This window comes from Berghia stephanieae, chromosome 3 (genome assembly GCF_034508935.2).
Source record: "Berghia stephanieae isolate SIO BIC M18660-M18661 chromosome 3, UCSD_Bste_1.3, whole genome shotgun sequence".
NCBI lineage: Eukaryota > Metazoa > Mollusca > Gastropoda > Nudibranchia > Aeolidiidae > Berghia > Berghia stephanieae.
Window position 1 is genome coordinate 19,629,480 of NC_088362.1, and position 26,340 is coordinate 19,655,819.

The 26,340-nt window shown below is 36.4% G+C and overlaps 1 protein-coding gene across 1 annotated transcript; it reads right to left on the reverse strand.

Moving 5' to 3' along the window:
• Positions 1-749: 749 nt before the first annotated feature.
• Positions 750-24,461, reverse strand: LOC144969488 (uncharacterized). Its single transcript, XM_078908616.1, has 4 exons — positions 24,187-24,461; positions 22,696-22,784; positions 22,048-22,206; positions 750-913 (listed from the first exon to the last, which is right to left on the reverse strand). Exons 1-4 carry the CDS (start codon positions 24,191-24,193, stop codon positions 848-850), a joined length of 321 nt encoding a protein of 106 aa, XP_078764742.1. The 5' UTR covers positions 24,194-24,461; the 3' UTR covers positions 750-847.
• Between the last annotated feature and the right edge of the window lie 1,879 nt (positions 24,462-26,340).

Consider the following 26,340-nt stretch of genomic DNA (forward strand, 5'->3'; position numbering starts at 1 on the left):
ACCAGAATGGCTCTTTTAGTCGCCTTCTACGACACGCATGAGCTTACGGTGGCTCAATTCTTTTCCCTCTCAGTTGAGGGACCCCGGAGACCACACGGGGTGGCTAAGTGGTATGGTCTTTGACTTATATATATATAGAAGGTACCAAGTTCGCCTCACAATCACGCTCTGTGGTCCTGAGTTCTCTTTGCGGCGTTGCACTGCGGCCAACGACCACGGGCATACTTCAGTCTTCCCATGGAAGAGACCCAATGACAAATTTCCCATTGGAGGTAAATAAAGGGAATTTATTATAGCCATTTATTCATCATCGTGAAATCAAAAAAGTTCATCATCATCATCATCATCATCATCATCATCATCATCATCAATCATCATCATCATAATCATCATCATCATCATCATCATCATCATCATGATCATCATGATCATCATCATCATCATCATCATCATCATCATCATCATCATCATCATCATGATCATCATCATCATGATCATCATGATCATCATGATCATCATCGTCATCATCATCATCATCATCATCATCATCATCATCATCATCATCATCATCATCATCACCATCATCATCATCATCATCATCACCACCATCAACAGCAGCAACAAAAACATCCCTTCACCGGATCAACCCAACACCAACACATCATCATCAACATTGACAAATGAACACAAATCAATTTCATGCAAGTTCAAATACTAACTTTTTAATGTATTTGTTATAGGACCTTAAACCATTTAATTGCAGAGGATGTAAAATTTAATACAAATTATTTAGAAGGTTCCTTTATTTATCAAAGTTCACAATATCCAGCCTGCAGCCACCTAGGATTCACACTTCACATAATAAGATTGGGAGCAACACCAAGCACATCCATAGAAGACGTGCATACAGGTCCTGTGTGAAAGAGAAATTGAAAGAAGAATTAACAAAACAAATTATTTGAATAATACGTCCTGCCCACCCTCTCTCTCTCTCTCTCTCTCTCTCTCTCTCTCTCTCTCTCTCTCTGTGTGTGTCTCTCTCTCCTCCCTCTAATCTCTGCCTATTTATTTTGGTCCCCCTTTAGCTTTTTAATTTTTAAAGAATAATTAAAAAAAATAATTAAGATTAGGAATTCCAGTTTAAATTAGTATAATATAATATATAGCTATCAATGTTCACGTGTTATCTTTCTCCTTCTCTTCTCTCTCCTATCTTTATCTCTCTCTCTGTGTCTCTCAAACGATTTGTATGAAACAGTACCAGTTATATGATGTTCTTTCCTTTTTTATTCCCTTTGAATTATACAAATCTTTTCAGATGTTTATAATATTGTCACATTTAGTGTCTGTCCTCAAATATCATATGCTTGTTCAGACAAATATACAATCTTTCAGCTTTCATAATACAACAATTTTTATTTACGTTAAAGTGACTTAAAATTTTCACAATGCACAATATACAATAATTGTCACAAAGACAAGGGTTATTATAACATGCAAGTACAAGCAGGTTAGTGAGAACAAGTCAGTTTATCAAAACACACATAATCAGATGTTAGCGATTAATTAAACTGTTTTACATTAATGAGCTTAATGATATTACGTTTCTAATGTAAGACTTTTCTAGCTTCCTAATTTGACTTAAACTCTTTTGACTGGAAAAGCTGTGATATAAATCCATATTCTATATCATTTGTTTATTTCTACCTTTAAATATGTACATATTTAACTCGTAAAAGTACTGATTTTTGTTTTGATTTAGAATTAACAGATAAACTGCATATTCAATTTTATAGAATAATTTGTTTTATAACAACTGATCATTATTAGAATACACCACCTGTATAAAATATGTTAAGGCTAAGGTGATAAAAATTATGGATTCAATTTTCTACACATCTTAATATTTACTTCATCATTATTCAATTTTCTTCAAGAAATTATTATAGAAAAACAGATATTGGAACATACAATATAAATCAAATCTATAGAGGCAAAGGTAATAAAAATGATGGATTCAATTTTCTACACATCTTATTCTATTACGTCATCATTATATAAAAGTGCGTGTCAATATGCCATGACCCGCTGACCCGTTCGGCGATCCGAAAGCGAGTGTCATCATCACCCATGATAATAACAACCTTCCGTTACGCGGAACTATCGCCAGCAGGTCAATGACAAGACACTTATTATTACTTGTAAAGCGATTTGAGCACATTTAGTGGATTTTGCTCTATATAAAGCTCAATTTTTTATTTTTTTTTTAATTTTAGGTTAATTTTGTTCATGATATTACGATTCTAATGTACGAATTTTCTATATTCTTAAAATTTGCGAACTGATTTGACTGGAAAAAGCTACATTAAAAAGCAATTTTATATAATATTTTTCTATTTCTAACTCAAGATATGAACATAATAAAATCCTAGAAATCTCATTTTTGTTCCAATGCCAGATTAAAGATGAATTGTGTATTCAATTTTCTAGACATAGTATTATTGAAAAAGTGATATTGGAACACACAATACATATTAAATTTATAGGAGTAAAGGTAATAAAGATATTGGAATCAATTTTTTTACAAAGTTGAATTTATTACGTCATTGTTATATAAACGTGGTTGTCAAGATGCCATGACCCCGCTGACCCGTTCGGCGATCCGAAAGCGAGTGTCATCATCACCCATGATAATAACAACCTTCCGTTACGCGGAACTATCGCCAGCAGGTCAATGACAAAACACTGATTATTACTTGTAAAGCGCTTTGAGCACATTTAGCGGATTTTGCGCTATATAAAGCTCAAGTCTTTATTTTTTTTAATTTTAGGTTAATTGTGTTCATGATATTACGTTTCTAATGTACGAATTTTCTATCTTCTTAAAATCTTTGAACTGATTTGACTGGAAATCGCTGCATTAAAATGCAATTTTCTATAATATTTTTCAATTTCTAACCCTAGATTATGAATATATTAAACTCCTAGAAATCTCTTTTTTGTTCCGATGTTGGATTAAAGATGAATTGTGTATTTAAATTTCTTAAAAAAATTATCATTGAAAAACTGATATTGGAACACACAATATATATTAAATCTCTAGAGGTAAAGGTAATAAAGACTTTGGAATCAATTTTTAAAACACATTTTAATCTATTGCGTCATTGTTATATAAACGTGAGTGTCAATATGTCATGACACCGCTGACGCGTCGTAAAATATTCATTATTGATTTGGTCTAGGGTTAAAAATAAACTGCTTATTCAATTTTACGTCATAAATGGTTTTTATTACCTGTATTGATCTATTACATCATGAGTATCAATATGTCATGACCCCGCTGACCCGTCGGCGATCCGAGAGCGAGTGTCATCATCACCGCCCATGACAATAACAACCTCCCGTTACGCGGAACTATCGCCAGCAGGCCTATGACATGACACTCTTTATATAAGGACAATCTTGGCTGTTATATGAATGAAGCTTTACTTTGTGGGTAATTATGGAATATTTTAGTTTTGTATCTACAGACCTGCCAAGTAATACGAAAATCTCATAGAACTATTATTATTTGTCTATTTCTAACTTAAGGTATGAAGATATCAAACACGTAAAGTACTCATTTTTGTTTTGATCTTTGATCTAAGATTAAAAATGTAAGTTGGATATTCAATTTTTGAGCACATTTGGTTATTCAATAACTGGTATTGGAATACACTACATGTATCAAATCTATATAGGAAAAGGCTATCTTAATTGGTTTTAATTTTCTACCCGTTTTAATCTATTACGATATCATTAAATAAACATGAGAAACAATATGTCATGGCCCCGCTGACCCGTCGGCGATCCGAGAGCGAGTGTCATCATCACCGCCCATGATAATAACAACCTCCCGTTACGCGGAACTATCGCCAGCAGGCCAATGACATGATACTCTTAATATATAGACAATCTTTGCTGTTATATGAAGGAAGCTTTACTTTGTGGGTAATTATGGAACATTTTAGTTTTGTATCTACAGACCTGCCAAGTAATACGATAATCTCATAGAACTATTATTATTTGTCTATTTCTAACTTAAGGTATAAAGATATCAAACTCGTAAAGTACTCATGTTTGTTTTGATCTTTGATCTAAGATTAAAAAAGTAAATCGGGTATTCAATTTTTGTAGCATATTTGGTTATATAAGAACTGGTATTGGAACACACTACCTGTATCAAATCTATATAGGAAAAGGTAATCTTAATGTTTTCTATTTTCTACACATCTTAATATATTACGTCATCATTATATAAAAGTGCGTGTCAATATGCCATGACCCCGCTGACCCGTCGGCGATCCGAAAGCGAGTGTCATCATCACCCATGATAATAACAACCTTCCGTTACGCGGAACTATCGCCAGCAGGTCAATGACAAGACACTTATATTATGTTAATTGTGTTCATGATATTATGTTTCTAATGTACGAATTTTCTATCTTCTTAAAGTTTTTGAACTGATATGACATGAAATAGCTGCATTAAAATGAAATTTTCTATAATATTTTTCAATTTCTAACTCTAGATATTAATCTCCTAGAAATATCTTTTTTGTTCCGATCTTGGATTAATGATGAATTGTGTATTTAAATTTCTTAAAAAAATTATCATTGAAAAACTGATATTGGAACACACAATATATATTAAATCTCTAGAGGTAAAGGTAATAAAGACATTGGAATCAATTTTTTAAACACGTTTTAATCTATTACGTTATTGTTATATAAACGTGAATGTCAATATGCCCCGACCCCGCTGACCCGTCGGCGATCAGAGAGCGAGTGTCATCATCATCACCACAAGTTCTACTATTGCAAGGAAAGCGACTTCTACGACTACAGTCCACAACCGAACCACCTGTAAATTCAGGCACCGTCTGCGGAGACGCAAGCGTGTCACATACTAGAGGGAAATCATACCTGGTTCTGTGTCCGACTGCGACGACGACTGCTAACGAGGGAAGTTCCTGGTTGCTTTCCAGTATAGTAGTCACCGTCCATTGATAATCAACAGAGACCCACGGTTCGCTAACAACGATGACAACCTCCCGTTACGCGGAACTATCGCCAGCAAGCCAATGCAAGACACTAACCCTGATCACGGCACTTTTTTGGACTTATTTCTTTACTCTTTATATGCTCAATCAATATTTAATTATATTATCCCTTATTTCTATACTAAACAAATGCTCATTCCTTTTTTTCTGACCAAGGTAAGAGTTTCAGGATTGCTTTGTTGATTTCTTTGCATATTTAGTAAAAGGATGGATTCAATTTTCTATACATCTTAATTTATTACGTCATCGTTTTATAAACATGAGTGTAAATATGTCATGACACCGCTGACGCGTCGTAAAATATTCATTATTGATTTGATCTATGGTTAAAAATTAACTGCGTATTCAATTTTATGTCATGAATTGGTTTTATTACCTGTAGTAATCTATTACGCCATGAGTATCAATATGTCATGACCCCGCTGACCCGTCGGCGATCCGAGAGCGAGTGTCATCATCACCGCCCATGATAATAACAACCTCCCGTTACGCGGAACTATCGCCAGCAGGCCTATGACATGACACTCTTAATATAAAGAAAATCTTGGCTGTTATATGAACGAAACTTTACTTTGTGGGTAATTATAGAACATTTTAGTTTTTTATCTACAGATTTGCAAAGTAATAAGAAAATCTCATAGAACTATCATTTGTTTTTATCATTTGTCTATTTCTAACTTAAGGCATGAAGATATTAAACTCGTAAAGTACTCATATTTTGTTTTGATCTTTGATCTAAGATTAAAAAGGTAACTTGGGTATTCCATTTTTGTAGCATATTTGGTTATTTCAGAACCGGTATTGGAATACACTACATGTATTAAATCTATATAGGAAAAGGCTAGCTTAATTGGTTTTAATTTTCTACCCGTTTTAATCTATTACGATATCATTAAATAAACATGAGAAACAGTATGTCATGGCCCCGCTGACCCGTCGGCGATCCGAGAGAGAGTGTCATCATCACCGCCCATGATAATAACAACCTCCCGTTACGCGGAACTATCGCCAGCAGGCCTATGACATGACACTCTTAATATAAAGAAAATCTTGGCTGTTATATGAACGAAACTTTACTTTGTGGGTAATTATAGAACATTTTAGTTTTTTATCTACAGATTTGCAAAGTAATAAGAAAATCTCATAGAACTATCATTTGTTTTTATCATTTGTCTATTTCTAACTTAAGGCATGAAGATATTAAACTCGTAAAGTACTCATATTTTGTTTTGATCTTTGATCTAAGATTAAAAAGGTAACTTGGGTATTCCATTTTGTAGCATATTTGGTTATTTCAGAACCGGTATTGGAATACACTACATGTATTAAATCTATATAGGAAAAGGCTATCTTACTTGGTTTTAATTTTCTACCCGTTTTAATCTATTACGATATCATTAAATAAACATGAGAAACAATATGTCATGGCCCCGCTGACCCGTCGGCGATCCGAGAGCGAGTGTCATCATCACCGTCCATGATAATAACAACCTCCGTTACGCGGAACTATCGCCAGCAGGGCAATGACATGATACTCTTATATATAGACAATCTTGGCTGTTATATGAAGGAAGCTTTACTTTGTGGGTAATTATGGAACATTTTAGTTTTGTATCTACAGACCTGCCAAGTAATACGATAATCTCATAGAACTATTATTATTTGTCTATTTCTAACTTAAGGTATGAAGATATCAAACTCGTAAAGTACTCATGTTTGTTTTGATCTTTGATCTAAGATTAAAAAAGTAAATCGGGTATTCAATTTTTGTAGCATATTTGGTTATATAAGAACTGGTATTGGAACACACTACCTGTATCAAATCTATATAGGAAAAGGTAATCTTAATGTTTTCTATTTTCTACACATCTTAATATATTACGTCATCATTATATAAAAGTGCGTGTCAATATGCCATGACCCCGCTGACCCGTCGGCGATCCGAAAGCGAGTGTCATCATCACCCATGATAATAACAACCTTCCGTTACGCGGAACTATCGCCAGCAGGTCAATGACAAGACACTTATATTATGTTAATTGTGTTCATGATATTATGTTTCTAATGTACGAATTTTCTATCTTCTTAAAGTTTTTGAACTGATATGACATAAAATAGCTGCATTAAAATGAAATTTTCTATAATATTTTTCAATTTCTAACTCTAGATATTAATCTCCTAGAAATATCTTTTTTGTTCCGATGTTGGATTAATGATGAATTGTGTATTTAAATTTCTTAAAAAAATTATCATTGAAAAACTGATATTGGAACACACAATATATATTAAATCTCTAGAGGTAAAGGTAATAAAGACATTGGAATCAATTTTTTAAACACGTTTTAATCTATTACGTTATTGTTATATAAACGTGAATGTCAATATGCCCCGACCCCGCTGACAGGTCGGCGATCCGAGAGCGAGTGTCATCATCATCACCACAAGTTCTACTATTGCAAGGAAAGCGACTTCTACGACTACAGTCCACAACCGAACCACCTGTAAATTCAGGCACCGTCTGCGGAGACGCAAGCGTGTCACATACTAGAGGGAAATCATACCTGGTTCTGTGTCCGACTGCGACGACGACTGCTAACGAGGGAAGTTCCTGGTTGCTTTCCAGTATAGTAGTCACCGTCCATTGATAATCAACAGAGACCCCACGGTTCGCTAACAACGATGACAACCTCCCGTTACGCGGAACTATCGCCAGCAAGCCAATGACAAGACACTCCTATACAACCCTGATCACGGCACTTTTTTGGACTTATTTCTTTACTCTTTATATGCTCAATCAATATTTAATTATATTATCCCTTATTTCTATACTAAACAAATGCTCATTCCTTTTTTTCTGACCAAGGTAAGAGTTTCAGGATTGCTTTGTTGATTTCTTTGCATATTTAGTAAAAGGATGGATTCAATTTTCTATACATCTTAATTTATTACGTCATCGTTTTATAAACATGAGTGTAAATATGTCATGACACCGCTGACGCGTCGTAAAATATTCATTATTGATTTGATCTATGGTTAAAAATTAACTGCGTATTCAATTTTATGTCATGAATTGGTTTTATTACCTGTATTAATCTATTACGCCATGAGTATCAATATGTCATGACCCCACTGACCCGTCGGCGATCCGAGAGCGAGTGTCATCATCACCGCCCATGATAATAACAACCTCCCGTTACGCGGAACTATCGCCAGCAGGCCTATGACATGACACTCTTAATATAAAGAAAATCTTGGCTGTTATATGAACGAAACTTTACTTTGTGGGTAATTATAGAACATTTTAGTTTTTTATCTACAGATTTGCAAAGTAATAAGAAAATCTCATAGAACTATCATTTGTTTTTATCATTTGTCTATTTCTAACTTAAGGCATGAAGATATTAAACTCGTAAAGTACTCATATTTTGTTTTGATCTTTGATCTAAGATTAAAAAGGTAACTTGGGTATTCCATTTTTGTAGCATATTTGGTTATTTCAGAACCGGTATTGGAATACACTACATGTATTAAATCTATATAGGAAAAGACTATCTTAATTGGTTTTAATTTTCTACCGTTTTAATCTATTACGATATCATTAAATAAACATGAGAAACAATATGTCATGGCCCCGCTGACCCGTCGGCGATCCGAGAGAGAGTGCCATCATCACCGCCCATGATAATAACAACCTCCCGTTACGCGGAACTATCGCCAGCAGGCCTATGACATGACACTCTTAATATAAAGAAAATCTTGGCTGTTATATGAACGAAACTTTACTTTGTGGTAATTATAGAACATTTTAGTTTTTTATCTACAGATTTGCAAAGTAATAAGAAAATCTCATAGAACTATCATTTGTTTTTATCATTTGTCTATTTCTAACTTAAGGCATGAAGATATTAAACTCGTAAAGTACTCATATTTTGTTTTGATCTTTGATCTAAGATTAAAAAGGTAACTTGGGTATTCCATTTTTGTAGCATATTTGGTTATTTCAGAACCGGTATTGGAATACACTACATGTATTAAATCTATATAGGAAAAGGCTATCTTAATTGTTTTAATTTTCTACCCGTTTTAATCTATTACGATATCATTAAATAAACATGAGAAACAATATGTCATGGCCCCGCTGACCCGTCGGCGATCCGAGAGCGAGTGTCATCATCACCGCCCATGATAATAACAACCTCCCGTTACGCGGAACTATCGCCAGCAGGGCAATGACATGATACTCTTAATATATAGACAATCTTGGCTGTTATATGAAGGAAGCTTTACTTTGTGGGTAATTATGGAACATTTTAGTTTTGTATCTACAGACCTGCCAAGTAATACGAAAATCTCATAGAACTATTATTATTTGTCTATTTCTAACTTAAGGTATGAAGATATCAAACTCGTAAGGTACTCATGTTTGTTTTGATCTTTGATCTAAGATTAAAAATGTAAGTTGGATATTCAATTTTTGTAGCATATTTGGTTATTTAATAACTGATATTGGAATACACTACATGTATTAAATCTATATTGGAAAAGGTTATCTTAATTGGTTTCAATTTTCTACCCGTTTTAATCTATTACGATATCAATCAATAAATATGAGTAACAATATGTCATGGCCCCGCTGACCCGTCGGCGATCCGAAAGCGAGTGTCATCATCACCGCCCATGATAATAACAACCTCCCGTTACGCGGAACTATCGCCAGCAGGCCAATGACATGATATTCTTAATATAAAGACAATTTTGGCTGTTATATGAATGAAGCTTTATTTTGTGGGTAATTATGGAACATTTTAGTTTTGTATCTACAGACCTGCCAAGTCATACGAAAGTATCTTACAACTATTATTATTTGTCTATTTCTAACTTAAGGTATGAAGATATCAAACTCGTAAAGTACTCATGTTTGTTTTGATCTTTGATCTAAGATTAAAAAGGTAAGTTGGATATTCAATTTTTGTAGCATATTTGGTTATATAATAACTGGTACTGGAACACACTACCTGTATCAAATCTATATAAGAAAAGGTTATCTTAATGTTTTCAATTTTCTACACATCTTAATATATTACGTCATCATTATATAACAGTGCGTGCCAATGTGCCATGACCCCGCTTTCCCGTCGGCGATCCGAAAGCGAGTGTCATCATCACCCATGATAATAACAACCTTCCGTTACGCGGAACTATCGCCAGCAGGTCAATGACAAGACACTTATATTATGTTAATTGTGTTCATGATATTACGTTTCTAATGTACGAATTTTCTATCTTCTTAAAATCTTTGAACTGATTTGACTGGAAATAGCTGCATTAAAATAAAATTTTCTATAATATTTTTCAATTTCTAACACTAGATTATGAATATATTAAACTCCTAGAAATCTCTTTTTTGTTCCGATGTTGGATTAATGATGAATTGTGTATTTAAATTTCTTTAAAAAATTATCATTGAAAAACTGATATTGGAACACACAATATATATTAAATTTCTAGAGGTAAAGGTAATAAAGACATTGGAATCAATTTTTTAAACACATTTTAATCTATTACGTCATTGTTAGATAAACGTGAATGTCAATATGCCCCGACCCCGCTGACCCGTCGGCGATCCGAGAGCGAGTGTCATCATCATCACCACAAGTTCTACCATTGCAAGGAAAGTGACTTCTATAACTACAGTCCACAACCGAACACCTGTAAATTCAGGCACCGTCAGCGGAGACGCAAGCGTGTCACATACTAGAGGGAAATCATACCTGGTTCTGTGTCCGACTGCGACGACGACTGCTAACGAGGGAAGTTCCTGGTTGCTTTCCAGTATAGTAGTCACCGTCCATTGATAATCAACAGAGACCCCACGGTTCGTTAACAACGATGACAACCTCCCGTTACGCGGAACTATCGCCAGCAAGCCAATGGCAAGACACTCCTATACAACCTTGATCACGGCACTTTTTTTGGACTTATTTCTTTACTCTTTATATGCTCAATAAATATTTAATTATATTATCCCTTATTTCTATACTAAACAAAAGCTCATTCCTTTTTTTCTGACCAAGGTAAGAGTTTCAGGATTGCTTTGTTGATTTCTTTGCATATTTAGTAAAAGGATGGATTCAATTTTCTATACATCTTAATTTATTACGTCATCGTTTTATAAACATGAGTGTAAATATGTCATGACACCGCTGACCCATCGTAAAATCTTCATTTTTGATTAGGTCTATAGTTAAAAATAAACTGCGTATTCAATTTTATGTCATAAATGGTTATTATTACCTGAATAAATCTATTACGTCATGAGTATAAATATGTCATGGCCCCGCTGACCCGTCGGCGATCCGAGACCGAGTGTCATCATCACCGCTCATGATAATAACAACCTCCCGTTACGCGGAACTATCGCCAGCAGGCCTATGACATGACACTCTTAATATAAAGAAAATCTTGGCTGTTATATGAACGAAACTTTACTTTGTGGGTAATTATGGAACATTTTAGTTTTTTTATCTACAGACCTGCAAAGTAATACAATAATCTCATAGAACTATCATTTGTTTTTATTATTTGTCTATTTCTAACTTAAGGTATGAAGATATTAAACTCGTAAAGTACTCATGTTTGTTTTGATCTTTGATCTAAGATTAAAAAGGTAAGTTGGGTATTCCATTTTTGTTGCATATTTGGTTATTTAAGAACATGTATTGGAATACACTACCTGTATTAAATCTATATAGAAAAAGGTTATCTTAATTGGTTCCAGTTTTCTACCCGTTTTAATCTATTACGATATCATTAAATAAACATGAGTAACAATATGTCATGGCCCCGCTGACCCGTCGGCGATCAGAAAGCGAGTGTCATCATCACCGCCCATGATAATAACAACCTCCCGTTACGCGGAACTATCGCCAGCAGGCATATGACATGCTACTCTTAATATAAAGACAATCTTGGCTGTTATATGAATGACGCTTTACTTTGTGGGTAATTATGGAACATTTTAGTTTTTCATCTACAGACCTGCCAAGTAATACGATAATCTCATGGAACTATTATTATTTGTCTATTTCTAACTTAAGGTATGAAGATATTAAACTCGTTAAGTACTCATGTTTGTTTTGATCTTTGATCTAAGATTAAAAAAGTAAATCGGGTATTCAATTTTTGTAGCATATTTGGTTATATAAGAATACACTACCTGTATGAAATATATATAGGAAAAGTTTATCTTAATGTTTTTAATTTTCTACACATCTTAATATATTACGTCATCATTATACAACAGTGGGTGTCAATGTGCGATGACCCCGCTGACCCGTCGGCGATCCGAAAGCGAGTGTCATCATCACCCATGATAATAAAAACCTTCCGTTACGCGGAACTATCGCCAGCAGGCCAATGACAAGACACTTATTTTAGGTTAATTGTGTTCATGATATTACGTTTCTTATGTACGAATTTTCTATCTTCTTAAAACTTTTGAAATGATTTGACTGGAAAAAGCTGCATTAAACAGCAATTTTCTATAATATTTTTCCATTTCTAACTCTAGATTATGAACATTTTAAGCTCCTAGAAATCTCATTTTCGTACCGATGTTGGATTAAAGATGAATTGTGTATTCAATTTTCAAAAAGAAAACTATTATTGAAAAACTGATATTGAAAAACACAATATATATTAAATTTATAGGAGTAAAGGTAATAAAGATATTGGAATCAATTTTTTTAAACAAAGTTGAATTTATTACGTCATTGTCATATAAACGTGGTTGTCAATATGCCATGACCCCGCTGACCCGTTCGGCGATCCGAAAGCGAGTGTCATCATCACCCATGATAATAACAACCTTCCGTTACGCGGAACTATCGCCAGCAGGCCTATGACATGACACTCTTAATATAAAGACAATCTTGGCTGTTATATGAACGAAACTTTACTTTGTGATTTATTATGGAACCTTTTATTTTTTTTATCTACAGACCTGCAAAGTAATACGAAAATCTCATAGAACTATCATTTGTTTTTATTATTTGTATATTTCTAACTTAATGTATGAAGATATTAAACTCGTTAAGTACTCATGTTTGTTTTGATCTTTGCACTAAGATTAAAAAGGTAAGTTGGGTATTCAATTTTTGTAGCATATTTGGTTATATAAGAACTGGTATTGGAATACACTACCTTTATCAAATCTATATAGGAAAAGGTTATCTTAATGGTTTCAATTTTATACACATCTTAATATATTACGATATCATTAAATAACTATCGCCAGAAGACCTATGACATGATACTTTTAATATAAAGGCAATCTTGGCTGTTATGTGAACGAAACTTTACTTTGAGAGTAACTATGGGACATTTTTGTTTTCTATCTACAGACCTGCCAAATAATACGAAAATCTAGTAGAGCTAGTATTTTTTCTCTATTTCTAACTTAAGGTATGCACATATTAAACTCTTAAGGTACTCATTTTTGTTTTGAACTAGGACTAACAGATAAATTGGCTATTCAATGTTTGTAGCATATTTGGTTATATAATAACTAATGTTGGAACACACTACCTGGTTTACATCTATGGAGGCTAAGGTAATAGAGGTAATGGATTCAACTTTCTACACATCTTTATCTATTACGTCATCATTAAATAAACATGAGTATCAATATGTCATGACCCCGCTGACCCGTCGGCGATCCGAGAGCGAGTGTCATCATCACCCATGATAATAACAACCTCCCGTTACGCGTAACTATCGCCAGCAGGCCAATGACAAGAGACTCTACAGATAAAAACAGATTTGCCAAGTAATACAAAAATCTCGTATATCTTCAAGATTATGGTTCCAATTTTAGAAATGCATTATGATATTTAATCCATTTAACCTGCTTATCCTTATTTGTTTAGTTTAAAACCTGAACATAAATATATTCAACTTTAAATTAAAATGTTGTAGAATACTGCTGATAAAAATTATTCATCATTTAAGTTAAATACACCCATTTTTTCTGTTATAAATACAAATTTTAAAATTGTTAGGAAGTCAGATCTGTAATTAGAGCACCATAATAACTTTATAATAGAATGTAAACTCGGAGATGTGATAATTTATTCATGTCTCCTGTGGCTCTTTAAAATAATAGTTACCTAATAACAAAAATCATAATATATATATATATATATATATATATATTATATATATATATATATATATATATATAATAAACATTTTAAGTATAATTATCATTGTTTAACTTCTACAGTGCTGTTTCATGTCACTAGGACAATCTATGTGAAGTGTGTGTAATCGTTATTGTTGTTTCCTTCAGAAACATACACAAACGACATTCTACTACACTAAGCAAACACATTTGGAACTTCAAATAAAAAAAACATACAACACAGCATCACATGGAAAATCATCTCCAGAGCACAGTCGTACTCCCCCTCTTCTAAGATTTGCAACCTCTGCTTAGAAGAAAACTTCTTCATCATCACAAAACCGAACATGGCAAAACTCAACAGAAGAAACGAACTAACGCCCTCATGCAGACATAGAAACAAACACCTTTTATGTAATTACGAACCTCCATAAACGCGAATCTAGAAAAATACGAAAAACACAACAATCTTTCACTTCCACTTCCACATTGCATGCACCTTCAAACCACCATATGAGTCTCGACACCAAAACATCACAGGAAGTATGAAACAACACACAATCATAAACAACAATAACGCTTACACACACTTCCCGTAGATTGTCCTAGTGACATGAAACAGTAATGTAGAAGTTAAACAATAATAATTATACTTAAATGTTTATAAATAGCTCCTTTTATCAAAAAGTTGAGCAATATTATTTCATGGTTTTTTACTTTTATAATATATATATATATAATATATATATATATATATATATATATATATATATATATATATATATATATATATATATATTTGTTTGTAATGACAATAATCAGTTATAGATGCCAGAAATTGTTATTCCTGATTTGTCTATTTCAAAGGTGATTCTGGATATAATCCATGGTACAATATTTAAAAAAATACAATGGTCAAAACATATAAGAATGGTTAGCATAACATAGAAATACAAGGAGGTTAGGAATAACAAACTAAATTGTATATGAAAATCTCGCGACAAGAATCTGAAATAAACCATCAACTAAAATATAATACCTAGTCTCATGATATCTTTTCATTGTAACACGTTTCTATAATAATATCTCTTAATCTCACATCTTTTGACTTTGTCTTAAAAAAAAGTTTTTCAGTTTTATGTAAGGTATATAAATAATTGAATCAGGCTTAATTTGATCGCAAATTTTAAGATAATTACTATTGTTGCATTATTATTGTTATATTCAAAACTCCATTATTATTTCATGTTAAAACATGACGTGTTTTCATCTTGATTAATTCAATCGTATAATTGAGGAACACACCATAAAAGATACGAGCAAAAAGGATTTAAAAATGGAAAATAAACCTTCGTATAGACTATATAGAACGGAACACTGCTTGCTATTCAAGGAAAGAGCTCTTACGTCACATTTTGAAAGCGCTCTTTTCCTAAAAACGTTCCAAACAGCAGAAAAATATTGTTTAACTTCAAGGAATTGATTGATATTGTTCTGCATGAAACAATGTTAATGATGCTTTTTGAGTTGACATCATTTTTCTCCACTTGCGTTGCCTTCAACTAAGATGTTTGTATTTGTAAGTTGAAAAATGTAAATAAATATAAAGATGCTTACAAACTACATATCAATATATATTCATAAGTAAAAGTGGGTAATATTGATCTTATACTTACGCAATATATAATGTATATTTATAATCGGATAGGTAGAAATAAAATATAGACAGAGTAATAAAGATGAAAAATCATGAAATACCTGTAAACAAGGAAATATCAATAAACATTTTAAACATTCGTGTCTATATCTTTTAAAAGTCTCATAATTGATGGATTGGTGGATGAATGAATACATAGATAGATACATAGAGATAGATAGACAGATAAATGGATGAATATACGTAAAGGTAGGTAGATATAGATAGATAGAGAGATAAATATAGATGGATAGATAGATACACTCGGTATCCTTAATGTGTGTAGCTATCTGTGAGCTGTGACGGATATTTTAAGAATGCCCGTGCAAAAATGGTGTGCAATCAAGACAATTCAATTTTGTTTCGATCAGTATCCCTGTTGCTGTTGAGATGTAGTAAAATGTCCAAATTAATACAAAGCGTTTAAAGCTGTCGATTGAAAAAAGTGAACATAAAATGAACATAACGGTTACGAAAAAAAAAAGAACAAAATATTTTACACGGACCGTTTCGGGCTCAATTCACTTCCTCAGCCAACATGAACTTAAGAAAACAACACAAATATTTGATAGTGCTTAAATGCCTCACATAAAATTATCAGTTATCAAATAAATGGTATAATCATAGCATCCTAGAATATAGCAAAAACAAATAGAGTAACACACAAGAAATGATTCCAGAAATAATATTTCAAGAAAGGACAACCATTTCTTGTTCTTTTAAATATGAAAAGAAAATGAAATCACAACATTTTGGAATCCTTTTGAATATACAAAACAGTGAATCACATCACGAAAATCCAGTATGAGAATAGAAGTCCAATAATAGGAAAACGCAAAACACTATTCAATCCTTCGAAATCAAGATCCTTTTGAATCGCAAACACTATTAATCACAACAAGAAACACATTATGGCAACCGTTTTTGTTTTGACTGAGGAAGGGTTTTGAGTTCAAAACGTTCCATGTTGAGTATTTTTTTCATTTTTGAAGTTGTTATATTCGATTTTTTGTTTCAATTATTAATATGTCCTTTCTTCAGGAGATGATATTAAAATTAGACATTATCTGTGGTATGTAAATTATGATTTTCATAAACTAGTTTACTTTTTCTTTTGATAAAGAAAATCGGGTATTTCGTTTTTTAAGAAACCCACTGAAACCGGCCGAAAACAGACGAAACCGGACAAAGTTATGGGAAGTAGGCAGCAGTAGGGAGTGAAGCAGGGACTCAGGGAAGTGTACACCAGTGGGCAATAGACACACACTAAAGGAGAAGGTCATCAATGGGGATTGAACTTGGGACTAGAGAGGTAGATACCAGTGGAGAATGGAAGGGTACTTCTCTTTTTCTAAACCGACAGAAATCTGCAAAAGTTATGGGAAGTGGAGAATGAACCCGAGACTGTAGAAGGTGGGAAGCAGTGGGGAATGAACCTGGGACTATGGGAGATGGATACCAGTGGGAATTGAAGCCAGGGAGTTGGATGAGGTGGGCACCAATGGGCATTGAATTTGAGACTAGAGAGATATACCATTGAAGAGTGAGGTCAGAAAGGTACTCTTTGTCGAAACCTACCAAAATCGTGAAAAGTTATGGGAAGTGGGCACAAATAGGGATGAAGCAGGGACTCAGGGAAGTGCACAGCAATGGGGAGAGAATCTGGGACTTAAGGGAAGAGGACGGCAGAGGGAAAGGAACTTGGGACTATGGGAGATGGATACCAGTGCGAATGGAAGCCGGACTATGGAAGTCGGGTACCAGTGGACAATAAACCTGACACTGAAGGAGGTGGGCATCAATGGGGATTGAACTTGGAACTAGAGCGGTAGATAGCAGTGGAGAATGAGCCCAGAAGGGTACTCCTCTTTTTCGAAACCTACAGACATCTGCAAAAGTTATGGGAAGTGGTCACAAATGAGGAGATCAACCATGGGTCAGGGAAGTGCACAGCAGTGGGGAGTGAACCTGGGACTATGGGAAGAGGATATCAGATGGAAATGAACCTGGGACTATGGGACATGGATACTAGCGGGAATTGAAGCCGGATTATGAGATTTGGGTACCAGAGAAAAATGAACCCGAGACTGAGATGGACAGAAATGGGGAACGAATCAGGGACTCAGGGAGGTGAATAGCAGTGGGGAGTGAACTTGGGATTATGGGAATAGTATATCACAGGGAAATGAACCTGAGACTATGGGAGATGGACACCATTGGGAATTGAAGCCGGACTACGGAGTTGGATATCAGAGGAGATTGAATATTAAACTATAGGAGGTGGCTATCAATGAGGATTGAACCTGGGACTACGAGTGGAGCCCAGAGTGCTTAATCTTTTTCGAAAGATACCGTAATCGTCAAAAGTTTTGGGAAGTGGGTAAAAATGGGGAATAAACCAAATACTGAGAGAATTGCACACAAGTGGACAGTGAACCTGTGGTCTATGGGAAGTGAATACCAGTGGGAATTGAACCCGGACTATGGTATTTGGGCACGGGAGGAGATTGAAACTAAGAAAATAGGAGGTGGACAACAATGGGGAGTGAACACGGTTCTCATGGAAGTGCCCAGCAGTGGGGAGCTAACATGGAACAATGGGAAGAGGATATCAGATGGAAATGAACCTGGGACTGTGGGCGATGGATACTAGCGGGGATTGAAGCAGGATTATGAGATTTGGGTACTAAAGAGGAATGAGACTGATATGGACAGCAATGGGGAATGAACCTGGGACTCAGGGAAGTGCACAGCAATGGGGAGCGAATCTGGGACTTAAGGGAAGAGGACGTCAGAGGGAAAGAAACTTGGGACTATGGGAGATGGATACCAGTGGGAATGGAAGCCGGACTATGGAAGTCGGGTACCAGTGGACAATAAACCTGACACTGAAGGAGGTGGGCATCAATGGGAAGAGGATATCAGATGGAAATGAACCTGGGACTATGGGAGATGGATACTAGCAGGAATTGAAGCAGGATTATGAGATTTGGGTACAAGAGAAGAATGAACCTGAGACTGAGGTGAACAGCAATGGGGAATGAATCTTGGACTCAGGGAAGTGCATAGCAGTGTGGAGTAAACATGAGACTATGGGAAGAGGGAATCATTGGGAAATAATCTTGAGACTATGGGAGATGGATACGAGTGGGAATTGAAGCCGGACTAAGGGAGTTGGGTAACAGTGGAGAATGAACCCGACACTGTAGAATGTGGAGATGGATACTAGCAGGAATTGAAGTCGGATTATGAGTTGGGTACCAGAGAAGAATGAACCCGAGACTGAGGTGGACAGCAATGGCGAAAAACCTGGGACTCAGGGAAGTGCACAACAGTGAGGAGTGAACCTGAGACTATTGGAAGAGGGAATCATTAGGAAATAATCCCGGACTATGGGAGATGGATACCAGCGGGAATTGAAGCTGGACTAAGGGAGTTGGGTAGCAGTGGAGAATAAACCCGAGACTGTAGGAGGTGGGAAGCAGAGGGGATTGAACCTGGGACTATGGGAGATTGATACCAGTGGGAATTGAAGCCAGGCTATTGGAGTTGAATACCAAAGGAGAATAAACCGATACTCTAGGAGGTGTCGACCAATGGGGATTGAACCTGGGACTACGAAAGTTAGATACCAGTGAAGAGTGAGCCCAGAAGAGTACTCCTATTTTTTGACACTTACCGAAACTTCAAAAGTTATGTGAATTGGGCACACATGGGGAATGAACCAGGGAGTCATGGAAGTGCACACCAGTGGGGAGTGAAGATGGGTGAATGGGAAAAGGATGTCAGTGGGAAATAAACCTGGGAGTATGGGAGTTGGGTATTAGGGGAGAATGAACCAGATGGGATATGGGCAGCAATGTGGAATGAGCACGGAACTCAGGGAAGTGAACAGCAGTGGGGAATGAGCCTGGGACTATGGGAAGAGGATATCATAGGGAAATGAACCAGGGACTATAGGAGATGGACACCATTGGGAATTGAAGACGGATATGGGAGTTGGGTACCAAAAGAGATTGAACATGATACTATAGGAGGTGGGCACCAATGGTGATTGAACCTGGGACTACGAGTGGTAGTGGAGATCGAGCCTAGAGTACTTACTCTTTTTCAAAACCTTCCGAAATCGTCAACAGTTATGGGAAGTGAATACCAGTGGGAATCGAACCCGGGCTTTGGTATATGGGCACAAGAAGATTGAACCTAAGAAAATAGAAGGTGGACAGCAATGGTGAATGAACCTGGGAGTCAGGAACATGCACAGCAGTGGGGAGCGAACATGAGGCTATGGGAAGAATATATCAGATGGAAATGAACCCGGGATTGTGGGAGATGGATACCAGTGGGAATTGAAGCCGGACTAAGGGAGTTGGATACCAGGAGGAGAATGAACCTGCTGTTGTATGAGGTGGGCACCAATGGGGATTGAACCTGAGACTAGAGAGGTATATACCAGTGGAGAGTGAGGCCAGAAATGTACTCTTTTTCGAAACCTACCAAAATCGTTAAAAGTTTTGGGAAATGGGCACAAATGGGGAATGAACCAGGGACTCAAGGAAGTGCACACCATTGGGGAGTGAACATGGGATTTTGGAAAGAGGATATTAGTGGAAATTAAACTTGGAACAATGGGAGATAGATACCAGCGTGAATTGAAGCCAGAGTAAGGGAGTTGGATACCCGAGGAGAATGAACATGAGACTATAGGATATGGGCGGCAATTGGGAATGAACCTGGGACTCAGGAAAGTGCACAGCAGTTGGGAGTGAACCTGGGGCTATGGGAAGAGGAAGTCGGTGGGATATAAATCTGGGACTATGTGAGAAGCCGGGCTATGGAAGACGGGTACCAGTGGATGATAAACCTGGCACTATAGAAGGTGAGCATCAATGGGAAATGAACTTGGGACTAGAGAGGTAGATACTTGTGGAGATTGAGCCCAGAAGGGTACTTTTCTTTTTCGAAAACTACAGAAATCTGCAATTGTTAGGGGAAGTAGTCACAGATGAACCAGGGACTCAGGGAAGTGCACAGCAGTGACGAGTGAACCTGGGACTATGGGAAGAGGTTATCAGATGGAAATGAAACCTGGGACCAGGGGGGATTGAAGACTGACTATGAGATTTGGGTATCAGAGAAGAATGAAACTGAGACTGAGGTGCACAGAAATGGGGATTGAACCTAGAACTCAGGGAAGTGCAGAGCAATGTGGGATGAACCTGAGACTATGGGAAGAGGATATCAGAGGGAAATGAACCTGGGACTATGGGAAATGGATACCAGTGGGGAGTGAAGCCGGACTATGGGAGTTGGGTACCATAGTAGAATGAGCCTGAAACTGTAGGAGATGGGCACCAATGGGGATTGAACCTGGGACCTCGAGAGGTAGATACCAGTGGAAAGTGAGTCCAGAATACTTTCTATTTTTCGAAACCTACCGAAATCCTCAAAAGTAATGGGAAGTTGCACATAAGGGGAATGAACCAGTGACTCAGGGAAGTGCACACCAATGAGGAGTGAACCTGGGACTTGGGAAAGGGATATCGGTTGGAAATACCTGGGACTATAGGAAATGAATACCAGTAGGAATGGAAGCCGGACTACGGGAGTTGGGTACCATAGGAGAATGACCTGAGAGGTGGGCAGTAATTGGGAATGGAATGGGGCTCAGGAAATTGCACAGCAGTGGGGATTGATCTTGGGACTATGGGAAGAGGATATCAGTGCAAAACGTCTAGAACTATGCAAGATGCATACTAAAGTGTGTTGAAGATAAGGGAATCTGCAAGTATACACGATAGAGAGAGAGAGAGAGAGAGAGAGAGAGAGAGAGGGAGAGAGAGAGAGAGAGCAAGAGAGACAAAGAAAGATAGAGAGCGAGAAAGAAAGACAGAGAGAGACGGAGACAAGCATCTGGAGAGACAGTAAAAAAGAAATAGAGAGAGATAGATAGATAGAGAGAGAGAGAGAGAAAGAAAGAGAAAGAGAGAGAGAGAGAGAGAGAGAGAGAGAGAGAGAGAGAGAGAGAGATGAGGTGGGTTGGATGACCAAAACTGTATAAGATTTCACCTTTGTATAAGCTTGATCAAAGTTCACGGTCGAATAGGTCAAATCCAGGATGAGATCCCCAATCCCCGTCCACTGTGACGTGATAAGCCGGCTGTCACCACCAGGTAATGACAATGGAACGGTCCTGTCAAATTTTTCATCGATCTTGAGATGAGTGTCCTTTGGAGAGTTATAGATGAAATGATTTTGATAATGAAGATGATAATGATAATAATGATGATGGTGATGAGATTGGGGATGATGAAATAAAAATGAATATGAACATTTACGCAACATTTCAATGGTTTCACCATACTCATTGTGTTTCAAAATGTTTCATTTATTCCCCCAGAAAGCCATATGAAACCATTATTCCAATGCATCTCACATTCTATCACTTTACTCATGTGTAAAATGACTATCTGGTCGGAAAAAAAAGTTGTCTCTATCGAAAAATAAATTTAGTCCTGCAGGTTAAAAGTTGCTATTCGCTTGGGACACCTTGTAAAGCGCTTTGAACACATTTGGCGGAAATTGCACTATATGTGAGCTGACGTTTAGAATTGATTAATGTTTGAGGTATTGAAGTGATCTAAACTTTTAAAAAATGATTTCGTTTTGGTCATAAACGCTGTTCATGTTATCAGTGACTACATTTATATTATTTACCTTATCAAACAGCTCCAAGGTAGGATTTCTGTTCACATCCACTGTTGTTCTAAGTAAATTTCTCATCCACTCATCCAGTGTACCCCTCCCTGTTTAACAAAGATTATGATTAAAATAATACTACTAAAAAAGTATCGTTAAATTATGGACAGTGACAGAGAGAATACAAAGTGAGGAATTTAGATTAAATATAAGTTTGCAATAGGCTGGGGGGGGGGGGGGAGGGGGAGTCCAATAGCTTAGTTGGTAGAGCACTTTCTTCAGACGAAAATTGAGAAAGTTGGATCCTGTTTGAAGTCGGTAATTATTTCTGACACCCTCCCCGACTCTGTTCAAACAATAGTGATTGGGTAGCAAGAAGGTCTGTTTGACCAGGCTGAAAGTACTTTGATCTAGACTCAGGCCCTATCCAAAGGGTAGGAAGAAATTTCTATTGTACGTTTTATGCGATAGAAACCCGGATATACACCATCCAGTGGCTGTGTGTTTAAGGTGTATTTCTCGCACAATATCATACCACCTGAGTATTGAGATGGGGATTCGAACTTGGGGTCTATTCTCAGTTAAAAGTGAGGATGGCGTGACAAATCTTAAATCTTAGATATTACGACCTTATAATAATGATAATGATGATAATTCTGATAATGACGATGATGATGGAGATGAACATGATAATCATGGCGTAAATAGAGTCATAGGCCCATGGAGCCGGAGTTTATCGTGGTTTCTATAGCGTGAAATAGACAATAGCAATTGCTTCTTTTCCTTTTAATAGGACATTAGTCTATCGCAAAGTACTTTCCACCAGATCTTACATGATAATGAGTGATAATCACGAGGTAGGAAAATGGCTGTTTTTCCCTCAAGTTACTGGTACTGACTTCGATTTGTTATTTGATTTTATCTAATATTATTATATTATTTATATCAATAATAAAGTGTGGGGGATGGGGGTTTGGTGGTGGGGGGGGGGGAGTTCTTTTTTTTTTTACTTCTTTTTGCCCATCACTGCTAGGAACTTGTGGAAAGACTTCCCGAAAAAATAATGACAACGTCGATGATTGTATTTTCAGATTTGATGATGATGATGATGATGATGATGATGATGATGATGATGATGATGATCATGATCATGATGACAAAAATCAATCGGGAGATATTCCATTTGCATATCATGGAATATGTCCCTATTTACTAATAGTCAGTGAAGTGGTGCCTGTATGTTATGGAATATATCCCTATTTACTGAGTAAGTGGCGTATGCATATAGAATATCTCCCATAAATATATATTGAGTCGCTCACTTGGAGTTAAAATTCAAGTTCCAATGTGTATTTATCCAAAGATAGAAACTGGACTGGTAGGATATACATCTGGAATACCCGGGACTCTCAGAGACCACTGATAACTCAAGATGGCAGCATCATTTCGCTCGACTGGACATTTTCAAACCATGAAAATAATGATAAATATATCAATAATAATCTTTACCTTGCATTTCACATCACATCAAAACACTTTAATTCCTGTTCCATCATCATATTACATGAAAATTAGCCATCAAATTTCAAGAACTTTTTTCTTTCTGTCCATGAAACGAATATTACAACCACATTTTTGAACAGCATTGGGTTTCATTATTTCTTCTTGCAAGATTCTAAGTCAGGCGTATGCTTCATTTGAATGTTGAAAGGACAGATTTAAATTACGTGTGTTATAACCTGAACATAGTTCTCATCTACAGTGTGTAATGTTCCTGCAATATAAAAATTACGTTTTTCGTCGGTGATTACATTATAGATTTTATGTGTATCGCTGTTTTCATTAATTAAGTTTGTGTCAATTCTGACTTCAGCACATGCCAAGTTGCCGAAACACCTAGCCACCCCCATATTTCCCAGCGAACCGGTAATGAGTATAGTTCACAATTACTACAGGCGATCCATTAAAAAAGTCTGACATTGTGGACAGGATTTCATGTTTAAATGTAATTACCACCATTGCTGTGTCAAGATATTTTGATATCAATTCACAAAGGGTTGGGCCGACTCATTTGACAATTAACAAGTATAGATATTATGCGCTTGGCTAAGAAGCTCATAACATTGCCATCCGGAAGTATGACGGTCCAACACACAAAACTGTGTGTAACCATAAAGTTTTATAGTCTAGTTCATACAGAAGCTCATAACATTTGCCATCCGGAAGTATAACGGACCAATACACAACACTGTGTGTATTCATGAACGTTTATAGTCAGGTTAATACAGTTCAGTGCGCATTACTCATAAACGCGGATGGCAAAAAACAATAACAAAGACCTGAGTGACGTCATCTTGGAACTGTCTATAGCGCAATATCCACTAAATGTGCTCAAAGCGCTTTACAAGGGGTCCCTGGTCTCCAGCAACATTTAACATGTAGGACGGGACATGACGCCTGTTAGGCGATATTACATTTTTCGGACAAAGACAACGCTGTTAACGGCTAGGTACTAATTATACAGCGGAATACGGTGAGAGAATGTGAATAAAGAGCCTTTTCCAAGGACTCAACTATGCGCCGAGCGAGAGGCTCGAACCCAAGACCTTCCGATCCGAAAGCGAATGTCATACCAATAGACCACATAGCCTGTGTAAATTGCTATGTTTACCAATCACTGTTATTTTTTTACATTATGACGATGCGCTTGGCTTAGAAGCTCACAACATTGCCACCCGGAAGTATAATGGACCAACACACAAAACTGTGTGTAACCTTAAACGTTTATAGTCTGGTCAACATAGTTCAGTGAGAATTACTCATAAACGCGGATGGCGAAAAACAATAACAAAGACCCGTCTGACGTCAATTTCATCCTATCTATACATAATATACTGAATGTAGATGACTTCACTCAGCTCTTTGTCATTGTTACTAGACCGCAGTTGGTAATTACTTATCATTACCCGCCCCCCCCCCCCCCAAAAAAAAAAAGAACAAAAAACAAAAAAAAAAAAACAAAAACAAAACAAAACAAACAAAACAAAAACAAACCCCCCAAAAAAAAAAAAAACAATCAACCAAACAAACAAAATACCAAAAAAAATCCATCAAACCTGAGCTTTTATAAAGGGCATATCCACTCAAAAGGACTTGCTTTTTTACAAAACCCTCCGAAACCCGACGAAACACGACGAAACCTGACAATATCCTACAAAGTTATAGGAAGTAGGCAACATGGGGAGTGAACCTGAAACAAGGAAGTGTACACCAGTGGGGAGTGAACCTGAGACTATGGTTTTCAGCGGGTCTCGGCGGGTTTCGTAAAAAAGCAATTACTTTTTTACGAAACCCGCCGAAACCCGACGAAACCCGACGAAACCTGACAATATCCGACAAAGTTATAGGAAGTAGACAACAGTGGGGACGGCAAGTAATTGCTTTTTTTTACGAAACCCACCGAAACCAAGCCCCAGGTTCACTCCCCAATGGTGTACACTTCCCTGAGTCCCAGGTTCACTCCCCACTACTGCCTACTTCCCATAACTTTGTCGGGTTTTGGCGTATTTCGGCGGGCTTCGTAAAAAAGAAACACCGTGTATAGAATATGGATTTGTGCTCAATCTTAAAATAAGACAACCTACATTAGATAAAAGAGACGCG

What these genes read in the sequence shown, in the direction of transcription:
- LOC144969488 (XM_078908616.1), bottom strand. An exon ending in CCTTGGAGCTGTTTGATAAG is followed by an intron (nt 22,207 to 22,695) that starts GTAAATAATATA and finishes AACTCTCCAAAG; the next exon opens with GACACTCATCTCAAGATCGA. An exon ending in TTGATCAAGCTTATACAAAG is followed by an intron (nt 914 to 22,047) that starts GTGAAATCTTAT and finishes TCTTTCACACAG; the next exon opens with GACCTGTATGCACGTCTTCT.